General features: G+C 35.7%; 1 protein-coding gene across 1 annotated transcript in view; it reads left to right on the top strand.

Moving 5' to 3' along the window:
* Nucleotides 1–21,457, top strand: part of LOC139668697 (dystonin-like) — a 301,638-nt gene that overhangs the window by 237,810 nt on the left and 42,371 nt on the right. The window contains 14 exon segments of the mRNA XM_071548494.1: nucleotides 97–263; nucleotides 2,454–2,613; nucleotides 2,882–3,208; nucleotides 3,379–3,463; nucleotides 4,550–4,791; nucleotides 5,811–6,017; nucleotides 9,771–9,890; nucleotides 10,067–10,174; nucleotides 11,950–12,168; nucleotides 15,079–15,282; nucleotides 18,283–18,514; nucleotides 18,866–19,092; nucleotides 19,799–19,921; nucleotides 20,647–20,748. Of these exon segments, the coding sequence (XP_071404595.1) occupies nucleotides 97–263; nucleotides 2,454–2,613; nucleotides 2,882–3,208; nucleotides 3,379–3,463; nucleotides 4,550–4,791; nucleotides 5,811–6,017; nucleotides 9,771–9,890; nucleotides 10,067–10,174; nucleotides 11,950–12,168; nucleotides 15,079–15,282; nucleotides 18,283–18,514; nucleotides 18,866–19,092; nucleotides 19,799–19,921; nucleotides 20,647–20,748 (2,523 nt within the window).

Raw genomic sequence — 21,457 nt, 5'->3', positions numbered from 1 at the left:
TTTTTCCTTCAGCAGATTTTCAGGAGGTCTGCTGGTTTTGCATTTGCATTATTGCAATTTTCTTAATAACCTAGTTCTTGCTTGCTTTCTCTGTAGCTTCTGCAGAGGTTGCTGGATGACCGCAAGCCTACGGTTGAGCTAATCAAGCGCGAAGGCGAGAAAATTGCTGAGTCAGCAGAGCCTGCTGACAGAGTGAAAATCCTGAAACAGTTGAGTTTCCTGGATAGTCGATGGGATGCATTGCTCAGTAAAGCCGAAACAAGGTATTTGAAATTCTTTTATGGTTTAGAAAAATGTAGGTATGGCATAGATATTTAGAAGGAGCATGTGGAAGTCTATAGTGTGACTTCTCTGTAGCGTGAAGCAGTACCCTTCTTGTTATTGCATTACGTTACATTGTCTCGGTGTTGATATAATGGGCCCTGTGAAGTAAAAGTGGAGAGAAGTGACTTGAACAGACCAAAAGCTTTTAAAAAAAGTTTAAGGTGCAACAATCTGCTAGGATTAACTACGTATATATCTTCTGAAATTTTTCTTTGTTAATTAATTAGACTGCAAGTTTCTTAATGCAAGAACCTGTTCTGCAATAGAATCCAGTGCAAATTTTACACTTAACATAAATAATGTTATGCCCTTGGAACTTCAAAATTGTGACTTGCTTCTACAAAGAGGGGGCACTCAATTTTTCCCCTTTTCTGTTTGATGTCATCTGCATAATTAGTTCCTGCAACTTACAGATGCTCATACTGTCACTTGCTGATGTATGCAAGGTGCTGGGGTCCCTTAGTTTTCAAGAAGAAGAAGAACCATTAAAGTATGTAGATATATTCCAGCAACACAGAAAACACTGTCTCTTAAAAGACGTTGTGGTCCAGTTCAAGTTCCCATTAAAAAAGAAAAAGAAAACAAAAAGCATATATGTAGTATCTGTATATACAAAGACCTAGATTTATGAGTTTTTGTCAATGTATAAAGTATGTGTAAAGTTATGAACTGTAAAGTGTCTTTGAAGAAGTCTGTGTTCAAAGGGTTACTGAACCTGTTTTCTGGGTGGGAATTTAATAAGGAAAGCCTTATTCAGAGTACAGAGAAGAGTGTGCATAAGAGACTGAAAAAGACATATGATTGAGAATACGAAAGCGCATGAGAAATTGAAGAAAATGAATTAAAGTGAACACTGAAGCTTTACAGTGAAGCACAAATGATTGTGTTGATGCTTAGAGTAACATTGAACTCACCTCTGTCTCTCATTCCTTCTGGTAGCCTCTCTTTAGCTGAACCTTTTTTTGTTACCTCATACTAATAATACAATTATGTAATTAGTCACCCACTAATAAACCATTATTTTTTTTTTTTGGTATTGAAAGAATATGACTCATTAGCTGGGGTAATTGTTAATGTCATGTTTAATTTATTATTATCCTCCCAGGCTGGTGATATTTAATTACAAATGAAATTGCAACTTTTTCAAAGTCATCTATTAGCTGCCAGCTTGTCTCTGGGTTTTTTTGGCTGGTCTCTAGAAATAAGGATGGGTTTAGAGCATGATTTTGTAAGCTACATGAAGTACTTCACAGAGTGTTCCATGGCTAAGTGTGTCCAGTCTACCTTTATTATTAACCTTGGAAAGCACATATAAACATAGATTTCATCTGGAATGAGATCATCATTTGAAAAACAATATTTTGATGTTTTTCATGTAGGACAAATCTCTCCTAAATGTCTGCTTGAATGACATTTGTTCAGCACTGTTTGTAGAGAAGACATTCCTCTAATCAAGAGTCTCCTCGGAAATGTAATAATCTGAACCAAAATTGTTTCAGATACTGCTTTTCTGTTTTGGAGGTCAAGTCTCTGTGCTTTATTAATGTTGTCTCACTAACTTCATTGAGAGCTTTATCCAGAGCAAGAGATGCAAAAGTAGAGCCAAATAGTTCTGTTCACATCACTGAACAAATGTTTAAAGATATTTTACAATGCTGAGGAAGCATGACAGTATGTTCTGGTTCCGTAAAGGCTTTGCCTAACTTTAAAACGTAAATAGTCAAGGGCATGTAAGTTTTTGCTTTAAGACAGCTAGAAAATTGAGAACTATAGTAATTGAGTATAAAACAATGTTTTGCTGAATTGAGTGCTAGATTATTTTTAAGAAACAAAGTGTATTAAAACAGTTATATTATTTTTATTAGTGGAACTGGTATATTGGCTGAAATAGTTTAAAAAAGCCTTTGGAGGTGTTTGGGTTTCTAAATTTTATTTGATTTTTCCTTTACCTTGCTTTTCACTGAGTATCATGGATATATTTGTTTCATTTGGTGACTGGTTCCTACTATGAGACTGAATTATTTCTGTTTTTTTTAGCAAAAGATTCAAGAGTTTTTTTTTTTTTTTAAATAAACTGTTACAGACTTACTTCCTCACAAAGAATAACCATTCCCTTGGTGTATTGGTAGGAACCGTCAGCTGGAAGGCATCTCAGTGGTAGCGCAGCAGTTCCACGAAGCTCTGGAGCCGCTGGTGGAGTGGCTGACTGCCACAGAGAAGAGGCTTGCAAATGCAGAACCCATTGGAACACAGGCCTCCAAACTGCAGCAGCAAATTGCTCAGCATAAAGTAAGATACAAACTACTCACTTGCTTCTGTCATTCTTTTTAGATGCTTCTGTAAAGCACAACTGGCAAAACTGTTGCGGAATACCTGTTTTACCATACTGGGTTTTGGTTTTTGGTTTATTTTTTTTCCCCATGTAATTTGAGTTCTATGTATTTATGTTGGCGATATATCCTTTTTAGTTCAGTTTTTATTGAGTTCCACTTACATTTCTTTTATGTTTTTCTGATTTTCTTTTCCATTATTCTTCATTATTTGAAATAAAATATAGGCCCTAGAAGATGATGTCCTAGCTCACAATAAGAGTTTACATCAGGCCATTAGCGCTGGTCAGTCTCTAAAGACTATGAGCTCCAGGGAAGATAAAGATATGGTGCAGGAAAAGCTAGATTCTTCTCAGGCACGATTCATTGAAATTCAAGAGAAGAACAACAGCAGGTCTGAACTTCTCCAGCAAGCTTACAGCAATGCTCAGATTTTTGGGGAGGACGAAGTTGAATTGATGAACTGGCTGAATGAAATCCATGATAAACTGAACAAATTGTCTGTCCAAGATTGCAGCACAGAATTGCTTGAGAAACAACACTCTGAACTACTGGTATTTTGATTTCTGTTCATTTATTATTTAATTATTTTTAAAAATTTGGTTTCTATTTCCATACTTCATTTATTTTCATTAATGTATTTGGTTTAAAAATATCAATATACTCTTTCCAAATAAAAATATTTTGTTATGTCTGTGCTAACACAAATGGACTTTTCTCTTAGGATCTTCAGGAAGAGATTCTTCTTAGAAAGCAAAATGTTGATTTGGCTATACAAAATGGCTTAGAGCTTCTCAAGCAAACAACTGGTGAGAACTTATATAGAACTATGAATTGTCATACATTTTTATTTTCTTGTACTTGCAGGTGCTTAAGAGAAAATTAAAGTGAAGCTTGTAAATATTGTTCATATTTGCTGGTTAAAGCAATTATAGTTGTTTATTTTAATAAAGGTTTGAGGTCAAGCTACATTATGTTTTGAGGCCAATTTTACTGTTAATGTTAGTGAGCAAAAGGCCTTTTTTGCCTGTAGAGAATTTGTTCCTTGAATCCTTCATTATTTTTAGTGGAAAATTATTTTAGTGAACCTGCATTCCTTTCCTAATAGCAAGTTATGGACATTACTCATAATGGAAGGCTGTTTGGCAGTGGATGCAGTCAATTCCCTGCAGGCATCCACAGATGAAGAAGATATTAAACTACCTTTTAGTGCAAGAGGGAAGCTTTGTCCATGGGAGCTAGTACTGTGGGAAAAGTTGCATTCCATTGCTATATGATGTGTCTGTAGGTCAACATCTGTCCCAATTTTCCAGTACTTCTATACTTCTACAGTTCTTGAGCCCTTTGAGATATACATATGTTTGAGAGGGTGGTGTTATCCTTTTCTGTTCCAGACTTAGGCATTATGCATATTCTATAGTGAAACCTGAACATAAGCTAGTAAATTTCAATACATTGTTTGTCTTTTAGCCTTTTGACTGTGCTTCAAATGGACAGTAAGGAGCGTGTTCAGTGATGTCAAATATTACTGTAATTGAAAATCTAGTTAGTATTTTGTTGTTTTGTGGTTGTTGTTGTTCTTGTTCTTCACATTCTCAGTAACCCTTTCATAAATGTTTTTGGCCTTTGTAAGCAATATTGTGCATCTAAGCGTGGACTTTTTTTTTCTTTAAGAATAGTTATTTTAAGTATTGGATCTAGCTCCTTACATTCTAATAGTGATGGTAATTTGCAACAGTTGAGAATTGACCTTGGTATCTTGTTTGGGTTATTTTTTAAGTTAAATACTGAGCTTTTTGTAATATGTGGGGTTTGGGACTTGGTGCCTATTTTTTTCTTTATTGGTCTTTTAAATATTTGTTATCATGGGAAATAACATCCCTGTGATATTTTAGGAGATGAAGTTGTAATTGTTCAAGATAAGCTGGAAGGTATTAAAGCGAGATACAAAGACATTATGAAATTGAGTTCTGATGTATCCAAGACTTTGGAGCAGGCTCTGCAGTTGGCAGGTCAACTGCACTCAACTCACGAGCAACTCTGCAAATGGCTTGACAAAGTAGAAGTGGAGTTACTCTCATATGAAACTCAAATGCCAAAGGGGGAAGAATTAAGCCAAGTACAAGAAAGACAAAAGGTAGGTTCTAGAACTTGTGAAATATTTATTGCTCTGTGATTCAACAAAGTTTTGTGTTAACTTATGTTTGAAAGAAAGTTGTTTTTTCAATAACTGATTTTAGTATCTGATCATTTGACTAAATGTAGCAGTAGTTAAGAATCAAACTCCTTTTCCAAAGTCATCTGTTATAATCACTTATGAAACTGGACTGAGTTTTATTTTTAGCACAAGAGAAGCACAACATTTCCGTTTTTTGGAAGGAGCTACCTAATACTGGAAAAACTAATAAGCAAGCTGTCAAAGAAAGTTATTTTGGTTCTTTAGATGTGGCATGGATAAAATCCTGTAAATTATAAAATAATCATAATTTTAAATATGTATTACTAATTTTGTTAAGATTTATTTTGGAAGAAAAAATTTAGTATAAGGTGGATGGTGTGGAAAATGTTGACAGGGAAAGCTTAAAAAAATCCATTTAATTTCTTTTTATATATACAAGAAATGAAACCATGGAGGGTGGGGAGGTCTGTACTAGTAAAAACTCATTTGTTTGTGTATATGCTTGGAATTTAATCCAGTCATTGTTCATTTAAGAAATCACTTGAAATCATCATATTTTTTTATACTGCATGCTGATTTCACTTGCTGGTGATTTAGTTCCTTATGGAATTGCAGTTTGCAACCATCCATTAGTTTTACTTTCTTTGGTTGCTTCATGAAGTACTAACAACTCTTACAAAATTGCAAAGATTTTCATACAGTCACACTGACTGGAGAAATATATTTAGGATAGACTCTGTTGAAAATGCTCTTTAAGAATCACCCATATTTCTGTCAAACAACATAGAGTATCAAAAAGCTAATACAGCTTAGCTGAAAATAAGTGTACTAATTTATGCCCTTGGTTTGTGTTGAAAACATTTCAGTTCTTGCCTCATGGAGTAGTTGATAGAATGAAAAAATGTGCAAACTGTGTATGTTCTGTTCATATACTTCCCTGTGTAAATAGTTTAATTGTTTTAAATGGCCTTTTTCAGGAGTTGAAAAAAGAAGCAAAGAACAACAAAGGCTTACTGGATACTCTGAATGAAGTTGGCAGTGCCTTCCTGGAGCTGGTGCCATGGAGGGCCAGAGAGGGGCTTGACAAGATGATAACAGAGGACAACGAACGTTATAGATTAGTGAGTGACACAATCTCTCAGAAGGTGGATGAGATTGATGCTGCTCTCCTGAGATCCCAGCAGGTACTGAAAACTGTTCTTTGGGCTGTAACAGTCTCTGGCCATGTGTACTTGAACAAAAGATGTCCTTTAATAATGTTGCCAAAAGTGAGTTATGCTTGAGCAGCAAAAGGCTTGTTTGAGTGAAATGAGACTCACTCCACTGTTAAGATGCGAATGTCAGACCTCTGTCAGTCTGTACATTGTTGTGGTTGTCTGCCTTTTTGTTGATACAAACATCAGTATTTTAGCTAAAATTGCTGTGAATACCTTGTGGCTTCTTAGGTGGGAGTTTGCTTAAGTAGGAACTGAATGGCCCATGTCTTTATTGCTGTGAATACCTTGTGGCTTCTTAGATGGGAGTTTGCTTAAGTAGGAACTGAATGGCCCATGTCTTTTGTAACTCCTGCTGTGTTAAGTAAAATGTGGTCCGCATCCTGAGCCAACTTTACTGGATACAACATTGGTGTTGCTGGGGTTGCGACACCTTTTAGCATCGGTTCACTGTCTAGTTCCTCTACACTTTACACAATTAGAAATTGGATGATCTTATTCAAGCTGTAGTGGAGGATTTAAACATTTGCTTGTGTGCATATCTACAGTGCTTTTCTTCTTGGGGCTCAAAAACTGTGTTATTTAATATGTGGAAGTTTCTATACATGCAGAGGTATTTATGGGTACCCCTTGAGAACTGGACTCTGATTTCATCACTAAGTAGTCTCTCATTAAAAGTCTGCTTATAAATGCATTGTGAAAATACTGTTTTCCAGTGTCTGCTTACAGTTCAGACATAAAAATAATGGTGGAGATTTCTATTTCTGCTAATAGTTCCCATAAACAGTTGTAACAGGACAAGGAGAAAGCATGTGTGATAATTTCAAACTTTGCTGAAAGCTGACTGAAAAAGACTGGCAGTAATTCAGATTTTCTCCTAAGGTTAAAAATAATTTCTTGCTTCTTTTTAAAGGGGGTTGCTATGAATATTATCTTGTCTCATTAACCAAATTCTCAAAAATGAAGGGTGTTTTTTTTTTTTTTGCAGTGAGTGATAAGGGTGAGATAGGAGAGTATATTTTGGCTCTCCTTCAGATTTTCTGAATTCCTTGAGTATGTTGCATCCTCTACCACAAGTTCAGCAGTTTCAGGTCCAGGCATGAAAAGTCCATAGCTGCTATTCCACTAGCTAATGTTGCAAGGACACATTGCACCTTCATCCCACATACCCTCTAACCTCCACTGCAGCCAATTGACATCACTGCAATAAACTTCTATACACTATATTCTGTGATGGGTATCAGGTGGCTTAATGCACTTCCAGTGAAGGATAAGCTGCTTTCCATTGAGAGCATGTGAAATAAAAAGCATTTTTGGAGAATCTAGTGCTCTGTAAGCTTGTCCTGTGGCAACTTTTCCAAATGCCTGTACTATTAAGAAGTTTTGGGTGGAGGACAAAGCTGCTAAGAATACAAGGGTTCAGTAAGGCTAGTGTGGGGTTTGTGCTAGATGTTACTGGCCCAAGGTGAGAAATGCAGCAAAGCTGTTGCTTCATGTTGTAAGTGGAAGCTGGAAGGCTTAAAAGACTAATGCAATGTCCTGGGTTTTAACTACCTGGGGCAAAATGCTCCCAGATGGATAGATTTTTCTTAGACATAAATTTAGCTACATGGTTTAATCTTAGTTTCTCAATACTGAAGGCATTGGTTGGGGTCCCCTGGTGAAGGAGCGCTATGTAGAATCTCAAGGTCGTATTCTACTTTTGGGCTGCTTGTTCTTCACTGTTAAGCAACCATAGAGAGTGCCTTATAAAGCATTCATGGAGCAAGTGCCAGCATCATCACATTCAGAAGTCAATCATTCCTGGTTAGAAGAAAAAGTACCACCATGAACTATGCTTGGTTAAACTGGATGAGGATTAAGTAGATAATTTTATAGTGACTGAAGGGCTCATAAGTAACTGTCATGCATAATGGGAAGAAAACATTTCAAATTTTGGGTTCAAAGAGTACCAATTTTATGCTTTGTATTCCTTAATGTTGTTTTTAAGCATTACAAATTACCCTTAGCAAACTGAGGTTAGAGTTCTGTCCCTTCTTGATGCTATTTAACCTAGAATTTTCACTGCTGTGCCTTGATTTTATTTCCATTAAATATTTCCCAATATTGCTTACATGCCCATGAATATTGGGTACCAGGTAGTCACGCTGCAGTTAGTTTGTCTTTCTAACACATTTGAAATTACCTTCTCCATTTATGTCATAAATAGATGGAATTCTGAAGAGCTTGGTTGTGAACTGCAGTTTCTAAACCCAGGATTTAACTACCACTGCTGCATGTGCTTCATGCTAATGTTTATGGTACCAATTGTTTCAGAACATACCTTTCTATTAGGAAGTCACAATATTTAGGACAAAACATGCTCTCTGTTACTTTAAATGTGAAATGACATATAGTGAAAAAGAATGCTGTGCTCTTCTATGGAACAAATGAAAAAGGCTGAAAAAGATTGACTCATAAAGAGTGAAAACTCAGAACCACTTCTTTTATTTTTGTGGAACTCATGATTAGCTACTAAGACAAGTCTAATTTAGTGACTAAAGTCAACTCCAGCTATGTTAAGGAGCAGAGTTTTCATAGTCTACAGCCGCAAAGGCACAGACCAGCATATTTAAGACAAGTGTAGCAGAGAGAGTTCAGAAAGACTTCTGAGGAAAGTGTGGATATCAACAACACAAGTAAACAGCTTCTGACCTAAAATGTCCTCATAAACTATTACAATAACTCAGGGACATATTAATGTTCAGCTAATTTCACTGGGGGTCAGAGTTTTAACTAATTCAATAAGTACATTCTTAGTTGTTTCCACAATGTGCATCTGATACATACATGTGATATTTCGCTGTGGCTTAGGCTCCAGACTGCCCTGGTTGAGCTGTAACATGTGTGTGCTAAGATGCATGCCTATAAACTTGATCTGAAGAGAGAATGCACGGTTTTTATTTATTTTTTTTTTAGTTTGGTCTTATATTTCGGAAGACTTAGATCCCCACGTGCCCCTTTTCTTGCTCTTCTTTGCAAATTAGTTAGAAACAGGTTCTTTAAGTCCTCTGATTACATTAGTGCTTTGAGGTAATATTGGAAACATTTAAATGTTGACTAATTGTAGCCAAAAGTTAATCTTTTAGGAAAAGGAGGGGCTGCACCCAAATGCTCAAAAAATTTTTGCGTTTATTCTGAGGTCTACTTTTGTATGAAATCCTGCCTTCTCTGAATTCAGTGAGGTTTTTACCCTGACTTAGTTGAACTGTGATTGTTTTGCCTTGATCATTTAATACCAAAGCAGTTCTTCAGATTAATAGGGTAACATCAAACATCTGTGTCTCAGGATAATTGCAACACTAGCAGTAATAATAAACAGAGATGGAAAGGACACGCGAAAGTAGAATAAAATGAAAATAAACAGTCTAGTTAAAATTCTGAGATTATAACCCTTTTTTATTTTCTTATGACTGTTAGAGAGCTGTCGGCTTTGGTAAAAAGTATTTGCTTCTGTTGGTTTGTCATGTTCATAAATTGAGCTGCTCTTGTATTACAATCCCTCAGAACCATTTTGGACTTTGTCTTTCATTTATATTTCATATAAAAACCTCAAATGTAAAGTGTGCTGCTATCTTTCTAGCAATTCAGAAAGATGCTCTTTAATCTTTAAAATTTTTGAAACACTTTTTCTAATTTCATGTCTATAGAACTGCTGAACTAATTCATGTCTCCCTCATTTAGTTTGATCAAGCAGCTGATGCTGAATTTGCCTGGATTGCAGAAACAGAAAAGAAACTGATGTCTCTGGGTGATATTAGGCTTGAGCAAGACCAGACCATGGCTCAGCTGCAAGTTCAAAAGGTAAAAGAAATGCGTTTCCAACTGTCATGTTAATTATTGGCTGGCACACTCTCCATCTTGAAAATGTACTGGCATGATTTAATTTCAGTCCATCATAATTAATGCACTTCAAAACCAAGTTTTTGCTCCATATACTTTCTTTTCTTTATTCTAACTATTTTTTATTGTGTTTCAAGGCTTTTACCATGGAGATTTTAAGGCACAAAGATTCTATAGATGAACTTGTTAAATCTGGGGATAAGATTATGAAAACATGCACCAAAGAAGAGAAGCAGATGATAAAGGTAAAATTCCTTAAATTGCAGCTACGGTGGTAGATGTGCAGACAATATATGAGTAGAAGTATTCCTATAGTGTCTTTTTTTGAAACACTAATGAAAAAGCATTAATTACCGTCACTTCTAGTCTGAGGATTTTAGTACTAGAGAAAATGCTGTTGTGTATTGCTCTCCTTCCTGTAGAGTGTTCAAAGAGCAAACACTGTGTACTTGTTTCATTGCCGGACACTAATTTGGAGCCCCATTTATTGTCTTCATCTGTGGTAAATAGTATTTTAGCCTGTAGATGACAGAGTGAAGAGGTATTAGTCATCTGGGATGGTGTGTGGAATCTGGCTGTTTGTCTTCTGAGTTCTTTTGGGTCAGTGACACTCTGGGTGTGTGCATTTCTGTGCCAGATTCAATGGCTGTGCACTTCTGTGTGAATCTTTACTTTCATTTTGGCTGCTTTCTGTGTAGACCTTGCTTGCCAAGGTTATTCTATCCTGTTGACTGTCACAGCCCATGAAAGCATTCTTAGCCCATGAAAGCATTCTTATACCTTTGTTTATTACACACACACACACACACACACACACACACACACACACACACACACAGAGCACAGTGTTGGGGCTGCAAACATGTACATGGATTTTTCATGTTGGCTGTTGGCATTTAAAAAGGATTAGTTATGTGGTTGGGATTTTTTGCTAAATTATAGTGAGGCTGTATATGTTGTGTGAATTTAGTCCTTCCAATTACCGCTCTTCTTGAACAGCAATGCTTCAGTAATTGTGCTCTGCAGAAAGATCTCTGAATAAATTTGATTTGTTCCTAAGTGAATTTAAAATAGATGTTCTGTCTACGAAACTGTAGTCATAAGGGAGAGCAGTTTTGTGTGTCTCTATTAAATATTTTTATTTGTCAAAAATGCTATATATCTGTGTGTTAGATTATTTTTTGTCCTTTGGATAGCATCTCTTTACTTAATTTAGATGCAAGACACAACAAATGAAAGGATAACTAGTTCTGCCAAAAAAAAAAAATCTTCACATTCAAAGGCTTGCTTATTTGTCTAGTTATTCCAAGGCTAGGATTTATGTGCATTGTCACATATAATATTTCATAAACACGATAACATGGGCAGTTTTCCAAAGGAAAAATGTGTACTTTGTTTTATTATCAGGTGCCCAAATACAGTAGATTTTATTGTTTAAACCTTTGTTCTATCACTATTATCTATGTTATTAATGTTAATACATTCTAATTAAGTAATATATGCTAACCTGGAAAAGAATGTTTTGTGGTTTCTTTTGCGAGTTGTGAACTACAGGCACAAGAGTATACCCTATTCTCTTGCCAATTTGAAAAAAAACCAAATCCAAGCCAAACAGCCCAACAGATTTTGTGTATTGTTCATACTGCTTTGATTCAGAAATGTTGTGGAAAACTTAATTTCTGCCAAGTGTCACTGAAGATAAACCTCCAGTAAGGCAGTGGGGCTAAGACCTGCAGTCAGATCATTTACAGCTTGACTAGCAGCCCTATGAGTAAAGTGTTATTTGTAAATATCAGTGTCATAAAATATATTCTAAATAATTTGCAAGCACTCTGCCAAATTCTGGTCTGCCACATTATTGAGTCTGTCCATCTTAAATGCTGATACTGTAAAAACATTATCAAAACTAAAATTTGGTTCACTGTGAATTGGTGCTACAATTACCAAAGACTTTAGAAGTTAAGATATCAGACACGTGAAAAAACATACATTACTTTTTAAAATTAATTTTATTTGGCAGAAAAAAATGGAAAGCCTCTTACAGAAATATGATGCAGTCTGTCAAATGAACTCAGAGAGAAACCTCCAGCTGGAACGGGCTCAGTCCCTGGTTAACCAGTTCTGGGAGACTTATGAAGAGCTTTGGCCATGGTTAACTGAAACAGAAATGATCATCTCTCAGCTTCCTGCACCAGCCCTTGAATATGAAACTTTAAAGCAACAGCAAGAAGAACACAGGGTAAGCATTTGGCCAGTTTTGAAAAACAAAGTGTCCAAACGAAGGAAGTATTTTTGCTTAAAGCTGTGGAGTACTCTGCAAAACGCATATGAACCAAACAGATACTCTTCTGTTGAAAATGCTATTATTGAAATAATAATACAAAGTAAATATATTTTTGTTCATGCCTCTACCGTTTATGAAGCTGTGCAGGCATACAAGAGTCTCTGGGGAAGGCAGCAAACAATGTATAAGCATAAAAGAGGGCTAAAGAATTAAAAATTGCCATTGTACTGAGAGAACTGAGCACATGAAAGTTATTAGCTAAGAAGTGTATTTAAAGGTGCACATTAATACTGGAACAAACTAAACCCATAAACAGACAGAACAGACTTAGGATATTAGAGCAAGAAACAAAAGGGGACTACAGTCTTTATACAGCTATGCATGTATGTTGGTCTTACATACATATAAAAAATTTGTCTTTTGTTTTGTTGGTAATACTGAAACTAAACTTACCTGAGTCAGGAAGATAGACAATTAGAGAACCAAAAACTGATTGCTTGGCTTCCAGCCAATCCCATAACTATTTCTCATTTCAAGAATGTTTGTTATGTAATAATTAAAATAAACAATTGTTTACCATAACATCATGGAATAGACATGACAGTGTTGTGGACTGGCCCCTGTATGGGCTCTCTTACGTGGATATATAATCAGCTGGGATAAAAGTTAGTATATTTCATAGGTGACTACTACTATCACATGGAATCAGATGTATACCACTGAGGTTAAAAACTTGCATATTTTGTCAGATGCAAAACCTGTATGGCCACTGGAAATGCCTGTCTCTCCCTGCTAGCATAAGGGTTATTTTATTTTATGTGCCTCAATTAAGTGACTCAAGTTAGATAGGATGAACCCTGGCTTCAAAGTCTTGTTTACTCTGAGACCAGCTAATGAAATGTGCCACTCTTATGTAGTAGTAAACACTGGGTTCACTTTTTTGTCTTCCTATTATGTCCAGAATGAACAAACATGTTCTGTTAAGACTAGCTGTATAACATGAGCTTTAAAAACTGTCTTGATTAGTCACTATGAACCATATCATGCTTGCTTTACTTACAGGATTGTTCCTCATCTGCTTTAATCATCCTGCTTCCTTGAGAAGCCTTTCAGATGAACTTCTATTTTTGCATTTTCCCTGGGCTATGCCATTAGCTAAGATTTGTTTGTTAAATAGAAGATTAATGTTAGGCACTCAACACATAATCTGCTCCTAAACACATGTTTACTGGAACTGTTTACCCAGTAGTAGATCATGGAGAAAACCAAATCATTATTTGTTCTGTTAAAAATAAGAGAAAACAAAAAGGTTGTTCTCAATGTGAAGTGACAGCTTAACATTTCTGTCATGATGTATTTACTGATGACTATCTTTGTTTTAAGTTGTGGAATTCATAGACTTGATTCTGTGCAAGTAACATGCAGTCAGTTTTTTGAAATAAGCAGTGGGGCAGAGTATTAGCCTAAGGTTTGGACCCAGCAATGTGTACTCCTATGGCCTTGTGTCAAATCATGTCTTTGTGATCCTTTTCTCTGCTAATCAACATTATTTTTCTTGTGGAAAGGTATACAAATAGAGTTGCAATCAAAGTAAGTAGTTATAATTGGGGCGGGGGTTGTTTTTCATTGCTGCTTGGTCATTGTGGGACTGTGAAGAGTCGTGGTCACTGTCTTTTCAGTCTTCTCAACCTCTGCTCTTCTGGGGAGGAGCAAGGAAACAAGCCAGTATCAGGATTTCTTTTTAAGGAAAAGACTGTAGTTGAAGAGAAGAGAATTTATTTACACTGAGACTGATATAGGCCCTTTTCTGTGTCTTCATTAATTTAAACAAACTCTCAACTGGAAGAAACGGTACATGTGCCTCTCATGTCCCTGCACAGGGGCTATAGGATAGAAACGCATGAACTTGATGGCATTAGAGGAGCAATGCCTTGCAAGACAGTGGGCTTTTCTGAAAAGGAAGGAAAAAGATGAGAAAGTAAATAAAACAAGAGAATGATGGGGCCACTCCCACAAAAAAAAATAAAGCCAGTTTTGTCAGTTCTGTGGGTAAAACAAAGAAAGTCTGAAATCCTTAGACATGTTGGAAGACACCTTGTGACATTTCACTTCCACAAGCCTCTGCTCAGTCTTTTGGCAGAGTTTTGACTTGGGGGTGGATGATGAGAGGGAGTAGACAGCTGAGGTCAACTTTAATTCACTTAGTAATTACGTGTAAAACATTGTCAGTTGAATAATGGTGCTGTTATGAAGACAGAGGGATCCTGTGGTAAGAGACCTCTAAACTAGGTTGATAGGTCTCTGCTGGTCACCCTTCCTTGTCCTTTTGTCCTTTCACTGATTTCTTTGACCCTCCCTTGTGCTGGGTTCCTCTTCTTAAATTAAGGATAATTTGAATTAATTTTCTTGCAATTGCCAGTACCTCTTTCTGTGATCTTCCTCAATGAAAGGCTTTGCAGCAAGTGACCAATATCAACATGAAAAGTATATATGTGGTGATGTTACACCCATGTCTGGAATATTGTTACATTTCTGTCATTATAGATACTAAATATGATGGGGAATGTCTGTTGTTAGCATCTTATACGTAGTTAGCATCTTACACTTTCCCTGCAATCATCTGTCCTACCAAAGTGTTGCATAGACTTTCCAGTGTCTCTAATTCTGATGTTTTATGCCCGGATAGCTCTGTGTTGGAATGGGAACGATCACTGGCAAAGCAGTCATTAGCTTTATTTCTGCTTTACATTACGATGAAGGGTATTTGTTTAGAATTTCTTGCCAGCTGGATGTGTTGGAAGTGTGGACAATTGTAATGTGGTGGTGCAAGCATAAGAAACTGATAAGTTGTTTCATTTGTTATAGCAACTGCGTGAGCTGATCGCTGAGCACAAGCCTCATATAGATAAGATGAACAAAACTGGGCCTCAGTTGCTGGAGCTGAGCCCAGGAGAAGGTTTTTCTATTCAAGAGAAATATGTGGCAGCTGACACCCTTTACAGTAAAATTAAGGAAGATGTCAAAAAGCGAGCATTGGCACTGGATGAAGCCATTTCTCAGTGTACCCAGGTATCAATTTAAAATATAATTGGATTCATTCAATGGAAAAATACACATTGTCATCTTACATGTATGTATCAAGACTAAACCCCTGTTTCATCTAGATTTTTCAACCTAATGGCCTGTGAATGTTCATATCACTGCTAATGGCATTGATTTTTCTATTTCTCAATGGATTATAATTGTATACATTGATCAGTATTATGACTTTGTCGCGGTTGAAAAATGTTATAGCTGCTTAATTTTGAAGTAAAATATCAAGTGGTCTAAAAATTTGGGATTTTATTTTCACTTCTGTATTCTCCTACTGGTCTGTTAGTAGCTGATGCTTCATTTGTAAATGAATGTGACTTTTGATCAGCTAATTTGAGTATATTTTTTTCTAGAAATTGACAGCTGAAGTTAGCAGAGTTATCAGTGGAATTAGAGGGTAGTTTAGCAGAGGTAATAGCATTTGCTCTTTACTGCAGATCCAAAAGAAGTTAATGTAGCATCTGCTGAAACTGTTATGGAAAAGTATTACAAGCAAAGTTAGACTTCACAGAACATTATCAGCATAAAAGTCAGGTGAAGTCCACAAGTGCAACATCTTCTAGCTTATGTGAAATGAACCTAAATAAAGGATCATCAGGTGATCACATTGGAGCGGCTGTTAAATATTGGGTTGTCATTAAACCCATGCTAAAACTCTTTTACTCAACCCCAAATTCAGTAAAACAACTTGGTAAAACTTGATACATAAACTCATACAAAAACCTGAATGGAAATATTTTGTTCTATACTAGTATTTTTATAGGAAATTCCCCTTTGTTCACTGGAAATTAAGTACTATATTCTGTTAAGGTGTACTAAATAAAGAAATTCACCTTGAAGTGCTTAGTGAGTCTACATTCTAAAAAGTTTTTGTCAGGTCATTATACTCAATGTCATTTTCCAAGCCCATAGAGATTGAGTTTAAGAACATGAGGCACAAATAAGTGACATTGAATGTCATCCTGCTTTTGAACTAGTTATAGGCATTATATGGGGTTTTATATATATAGATGGAGGGTAGGGGTACATATATAAAATATATATTATAATATATATTGCGCATATATATATATATATAGAGAGAGAGAGAGAGAGAGAAAGTGCAGGTTCTAAACACGTTTCTTATTCACACCTCTGAAAGATGCCTGATTATTTAGATCCTGTGTTTTTCTATATCATAAATGCTTGGTCGTCCCCATACTTGGAGCTGCTCATTTGAAAATCAAGATATTTACTTAGTATTCGAGTCCCTGTTTTGTATGTGATTGACATCAACATATTATACTGGCTAAGTACAGAAAACAAAAATTAGAAATGCATTCTTTGGTAACACCTAAAATATAATGAGATGTTGAGAAAATAATTATTTATGCAGTACTTTAAGGTTCATTTTATATATCTAAATGTATGTGCAGAAGGCAAAGCAAAACATTGTAATGCCCACAGAATGTAATTATATATAATCTTTTTTTATTAAGATACATAAATACATATTCTCACAGCTCTGTACTATGATGTCTGTATCAGTGTTTGTCTAGACATTTCTTGAAGATTAATTACTTAACTCTTTAGGTTTTACATTGTATTAAATTGCATAATGTATCAAAGGAAGGGCATAACGTATGGAGCTAAAATGAGAGGTTGTCATGACTTGCATTTTCTTTTAAGTCCTAAAACACTTTGTCTCATTCATTGAGGCTGAGTACAAGAAGGCCCACTGAATGCACTGACAACTTAGTATGTAATACGTGTCCTAAAATTAGACCTGAATGTTGCCAATTTAGTTTCAGCTTTTATCGTTTTTGTAAGGCTTTATTGCCACAATCTGTTTTTCAGAAGTCTTGAATGTGGGAAAGCTACTTATCTTTCATAACACATTTTGCTGGTTTATATGACATTCACACTTCTAACAAAAACACTGAGTCCCCTAACATTAGTCACAGAGTCTGAGTTGAAGTGGGTTGTATGGTGGGAAAAAATAATTATATTTATATTGCCTAAGTTCCTTTGAATAGAAAGGATGTAGCTATTTGTTCCCATAAGATAATCTTGTTTTACTGTGCTCTTTGTGTCATCTTTCCCAGGTGTTGTCAGGAGTGCTTTTTATAGGTCCTGGAGGATCATTAGATGCACCCACAATTTATTGATTTCTTTAAGTTGAAAGGGAAATGATGTTGAGAGATTTTTAGGAATCTCTATGAATCCAAAAGCATATAGGAAAGGCTAGCTTTGGACCTATGCCAAAGGATAAACCATGTTAACACAGCTGTAATTGAGGTTCTGAGCAGCTACCTGGGCTCAGTCAAACATGTATGAATATAGTATATACACCGTTGTGTACTTTTAGTTGCAGAAAGTAAATACCTTTATTTGAGCAAGCAAGAGCAAGCACCACCTGGCCACTAAGAAATGTCTTTTTGAATGACCTTACTTATCAAGCCTTAATCCGTGGTTGTGTATCGGTATGTTGGTCCTAAAAGGAAAATGTATGTATTTAATAGTAAGGTAACAGTAGGGGTAGAGCCCTTCCCAAGTCTTCGTTCATGAAGCCTAGCCATGATGATGATAAAATATCTTCCTAAAATGATTAAATCAGAAAGCCATTTTTCCCTCAAATAAGCTACCAACTACTTTATGAATTACACAGAACTAAATGCAAGTAGGTTCTGCCATACATTTAGTACCTTCAGAGGGAATGTCTCAAGACCAAATGCAAACTTGATAGTAAAATTCTTGATTTTGAGAGGAGGTACCATTTTGCGCGGTCATTGTTGTAATTTAGATATTGAAAGAGCTAGGAGGGGGGTATTGCAAGTTGTACATAGGTATGTTTGATAGAGATGTTAAACTACCTTTTTCCAAGAGAATTTTGTATGCCATTTTTCAGTTTGTTTTGGTTGGTTAGTTTTTGGTTGTTGTTGTTTTTTTTTTTCTAATTTCTCTTTAACTTCTTTCTGTTCTTTACCACCCTCCCAGTTTCATGACAAGATAGATCCAACTCTTGAGAGTCTGAAACGGATAGTTGAACGTCTGAGGCAGCCACCTTCAATCTCAGCAGAGGTTGAGAAGATTAAAGAGCAAATCAGTGAAAATAAGAATGTGTCTGTGGATTTGGAAAAACTTCAGCCAGTGTATGAGACACTTAAACAGAGAGGGGAGGAAATGATTGCTCGCTCAGAAGGCACTGATAAGGATATATCTGCTAAAGGTAGTAGACTGAGGAAACTTTCATGTAGTGGAAATTCAGTAAGCTGCAGCATGCAAAATTCTGCATTTCTAATGACCACTAGTCTGAGGACTGTGTTCTCTCGGAGAGGCTGCTTAAGATTTATAAAAGCAAAGCATTTATTTGCAAAAATTAATTGTGGATGTGGCCTGTGTTTTATTTTTAAAGGCCACGGTGTGTGTTTCCACCCAACATTATAAGGAATTCTATAAAGAAACCATATTAGAGTCTAAATTTTAAAATGTACACATATGTTTCTGCTGTAGAGCTGTAGAGAGATTTATGACCAAGAATTGTTTGCCAGGGTAGTAATCTAGTTCCTTTGTTGTTTAGCTGTTCAAGATAAACTGGACCAAATGGTCCTAATTTGGGAAGACATCCAGACCTTGACTGAGGAAAGGGAGGCCAAACTGTTGGATGTAATGGAACTAGCTGAAAAGTTTTGGTGTGATCATATGGCTCTTGTAGCTACTATTAAAGATACTCAGGACTTCATTCGAGAACTGGAGGGACCTGGAGTTGACCCATCTGTAGTCAAGCAACAACAAGAAGCTGCAGAGGTCAGTAGAAAGTAATTTGTTGATTTGAAGTACTTTATTTATGGTATGCAGAGGAAAAACACAATTACTATGAAATACTGCAGGAGAATTTATTATTTTTTAAAGACCAAGAGGGGTAATTGTGTAGAAATTTACAATAATGATGTCTCAAGAGTCTACAGAAAATTACATATATCAGTGCTTAATTGCAATGAGTATATAACATGTGCTTGTTATTATATTTCCTTATTTGTTTATAAACATGTATATAATAACCATCTCACTGAGACTTTTAAAAGTTATACATACTTTAGATTCCTTGAGTAATATGTAACATCTAAATGAAAGGAGTACAAATGTATTATGCTCTATGAATTATCCTCTAAGCCTGTAATTATTTATGATGATAGTTAAAGATTTAAAGGTTGAATGATAACCTCTGACAAAGAAGACATTCTGATTAAAGAAATCTAATTTAAAACTTCCTGTTTATTTTTGCCATCTCATGCAAAATGATACCACAAGCCATTGTTACAATTTAGACTGATGTCAGCTGAGTTCACTCTGACACTGCAAAGGGAAACTTGCATTTTAAGCATCCGACTGTAGGTCCTAGTGACCTGAAAGAAAACAAAGGTGGAATCCTGCTGTGTTCTATCTTGAAAGAGAGTTGTCCATAGATTATTAAATTTCATATTGGCACTGCTGGATTTTTTCCTCTTTGAAGGCTGCTAAAGAAGAAATTGATGGACTACAAGAAGAACTAGAAACTGTTGTGAGCCTTGGCTCTGAACTTAGAGCTGCTTGTGGAGAGCCTGACAAACCTATTGTCAACAAGAGTATAGATGAGGTATGAGAAATGCAGATGCTTAAGTCTATTATGTGAGATGCTTGTTCAGCTGAAATTGGTATATTCCCCAAACCCCCAACAAATTTTGAAAATAAAAATTTTATGGCAAAAGCGAGACACCCTTTAAGCCCTTATGGTAAAGTTAGGTTTGTCTTTTGGATAAATGAATTTTAGATTAGATTAGAATGTACAGACTGTTTTATTTAATTGATTTATAGCTTCAAATTTTTGTAAAAGACAATTTTGTTTTGTTTTAAATGCACACCAGTTAATATGGTAGATGACTACTTTTTGCAAAAGTAATGCTAGAATAAATTTCAGATGTATCTGGTTTATACCCAGTGAGACATCTTAACAGAGGCAATCATGTTTGGATAACTACAAAATACTTTTAATTTCTCTGATGTCCAGCAAGGTATGATTCTTTAAGCTACTTTTATTATAGTGATGCAACTTCAAATGATTTAGTAGTATTTTGTCTCTTAATTCCTATATTAATAAAAATATTCAGTCTGCATTGAAGATTACAGCTTTTGTAATCCAAAACCACTAGTGAATTCTGAAGAAAACTAGTTATGCAGTGATAGGGAGAACAAGAGTGTTAATATGGAATGAATGTGAACTATTCATGCTTAGTTTATTGGTGTTATTGATCAGTGAATAAATGCATATTATACAGTGGTAAAATTCCATTGTCCAGTGGAGTAAATTGCACTTACTTGCAGCTGAATTCTGCCTGGGATGCCCTAAACAAAACATGGAAAGAACGGGTGGATAAGCTTGCTGAAGCTATGCAGGCAGCTGTTCAATACCAAGATGGACTGCAGGTAAGATGATGGGATCTACCTAATCCAGCCTTGAGTCAATAGGATTTAATGTGGTTGTAGTAAAAAGTGACATGTGATTAGGTAGGTAACAAGTAGTAACGTATCTCTCTGATTGTAGTGACTATTTTCTTTGGTAGACAGGTATTTTTTCCCAAGATTGGTTGGGATTAGCTGTTGGGGGTGGGGGGGTTGCATTAAAGAATAAATCTATCGGGTTGTTTTCTTCATGTCTGTTTTCTTCATGTCCAAATATTGCACTGTGTTTAAATTAAAAATTAATGTCTCGTTGTTTATTGGTAAGGGCAGAGGTTTTTTGACACCACACATTCATAGCAATACTGCTCACATTTTCTTGTGGTAGCCAGTGCTTCACATGCTAGGTAAGCTGAAGTTGTGACACGTCTTTGTGATCTGAAAGGAATGGATTATAGGTCCATATATTTTCTTACTGCAATTTTTTTAGAGTGGAGGACAGTTAAAGAACGTGAATTTTATTCCACCTTTTCAATAAATCAAATATTTCTTTGTATGTTTTAAGGAAAAAATATTATTAACATAATGTTGCTGGACCATTCTACTCATTCTAAGTGTAATTTATCCTGTAACAATACTTTAGAAGATGATTTTAAATCTTTAGATCCTTTTTAAACCTGTAGGTAAATTTTCCAGCAGTTTTTTAGTTTTTTTAAGATATATTGTACATTGTACT

The sequence above is a fragment of the Pithys albifrons genome, chromosome 2 (assembly GCF_047495875.1).
Source record: "Pithys albifrons albifrons isolate INPA30051 chromosome 2, PitAlb_v1, whole genome shotgun sequence".
Classification (NCBI taxonomy): Eukaryota; Metazoa; Chordata; class Aves; order Passeriformes; family Thamnophilidae; genus Pithys; species Pithys albifrons.
Note: the sequence above shows the minus strand (reverse complement) of the source record. Positions and strands in the feature narration are given on the sequence as shown.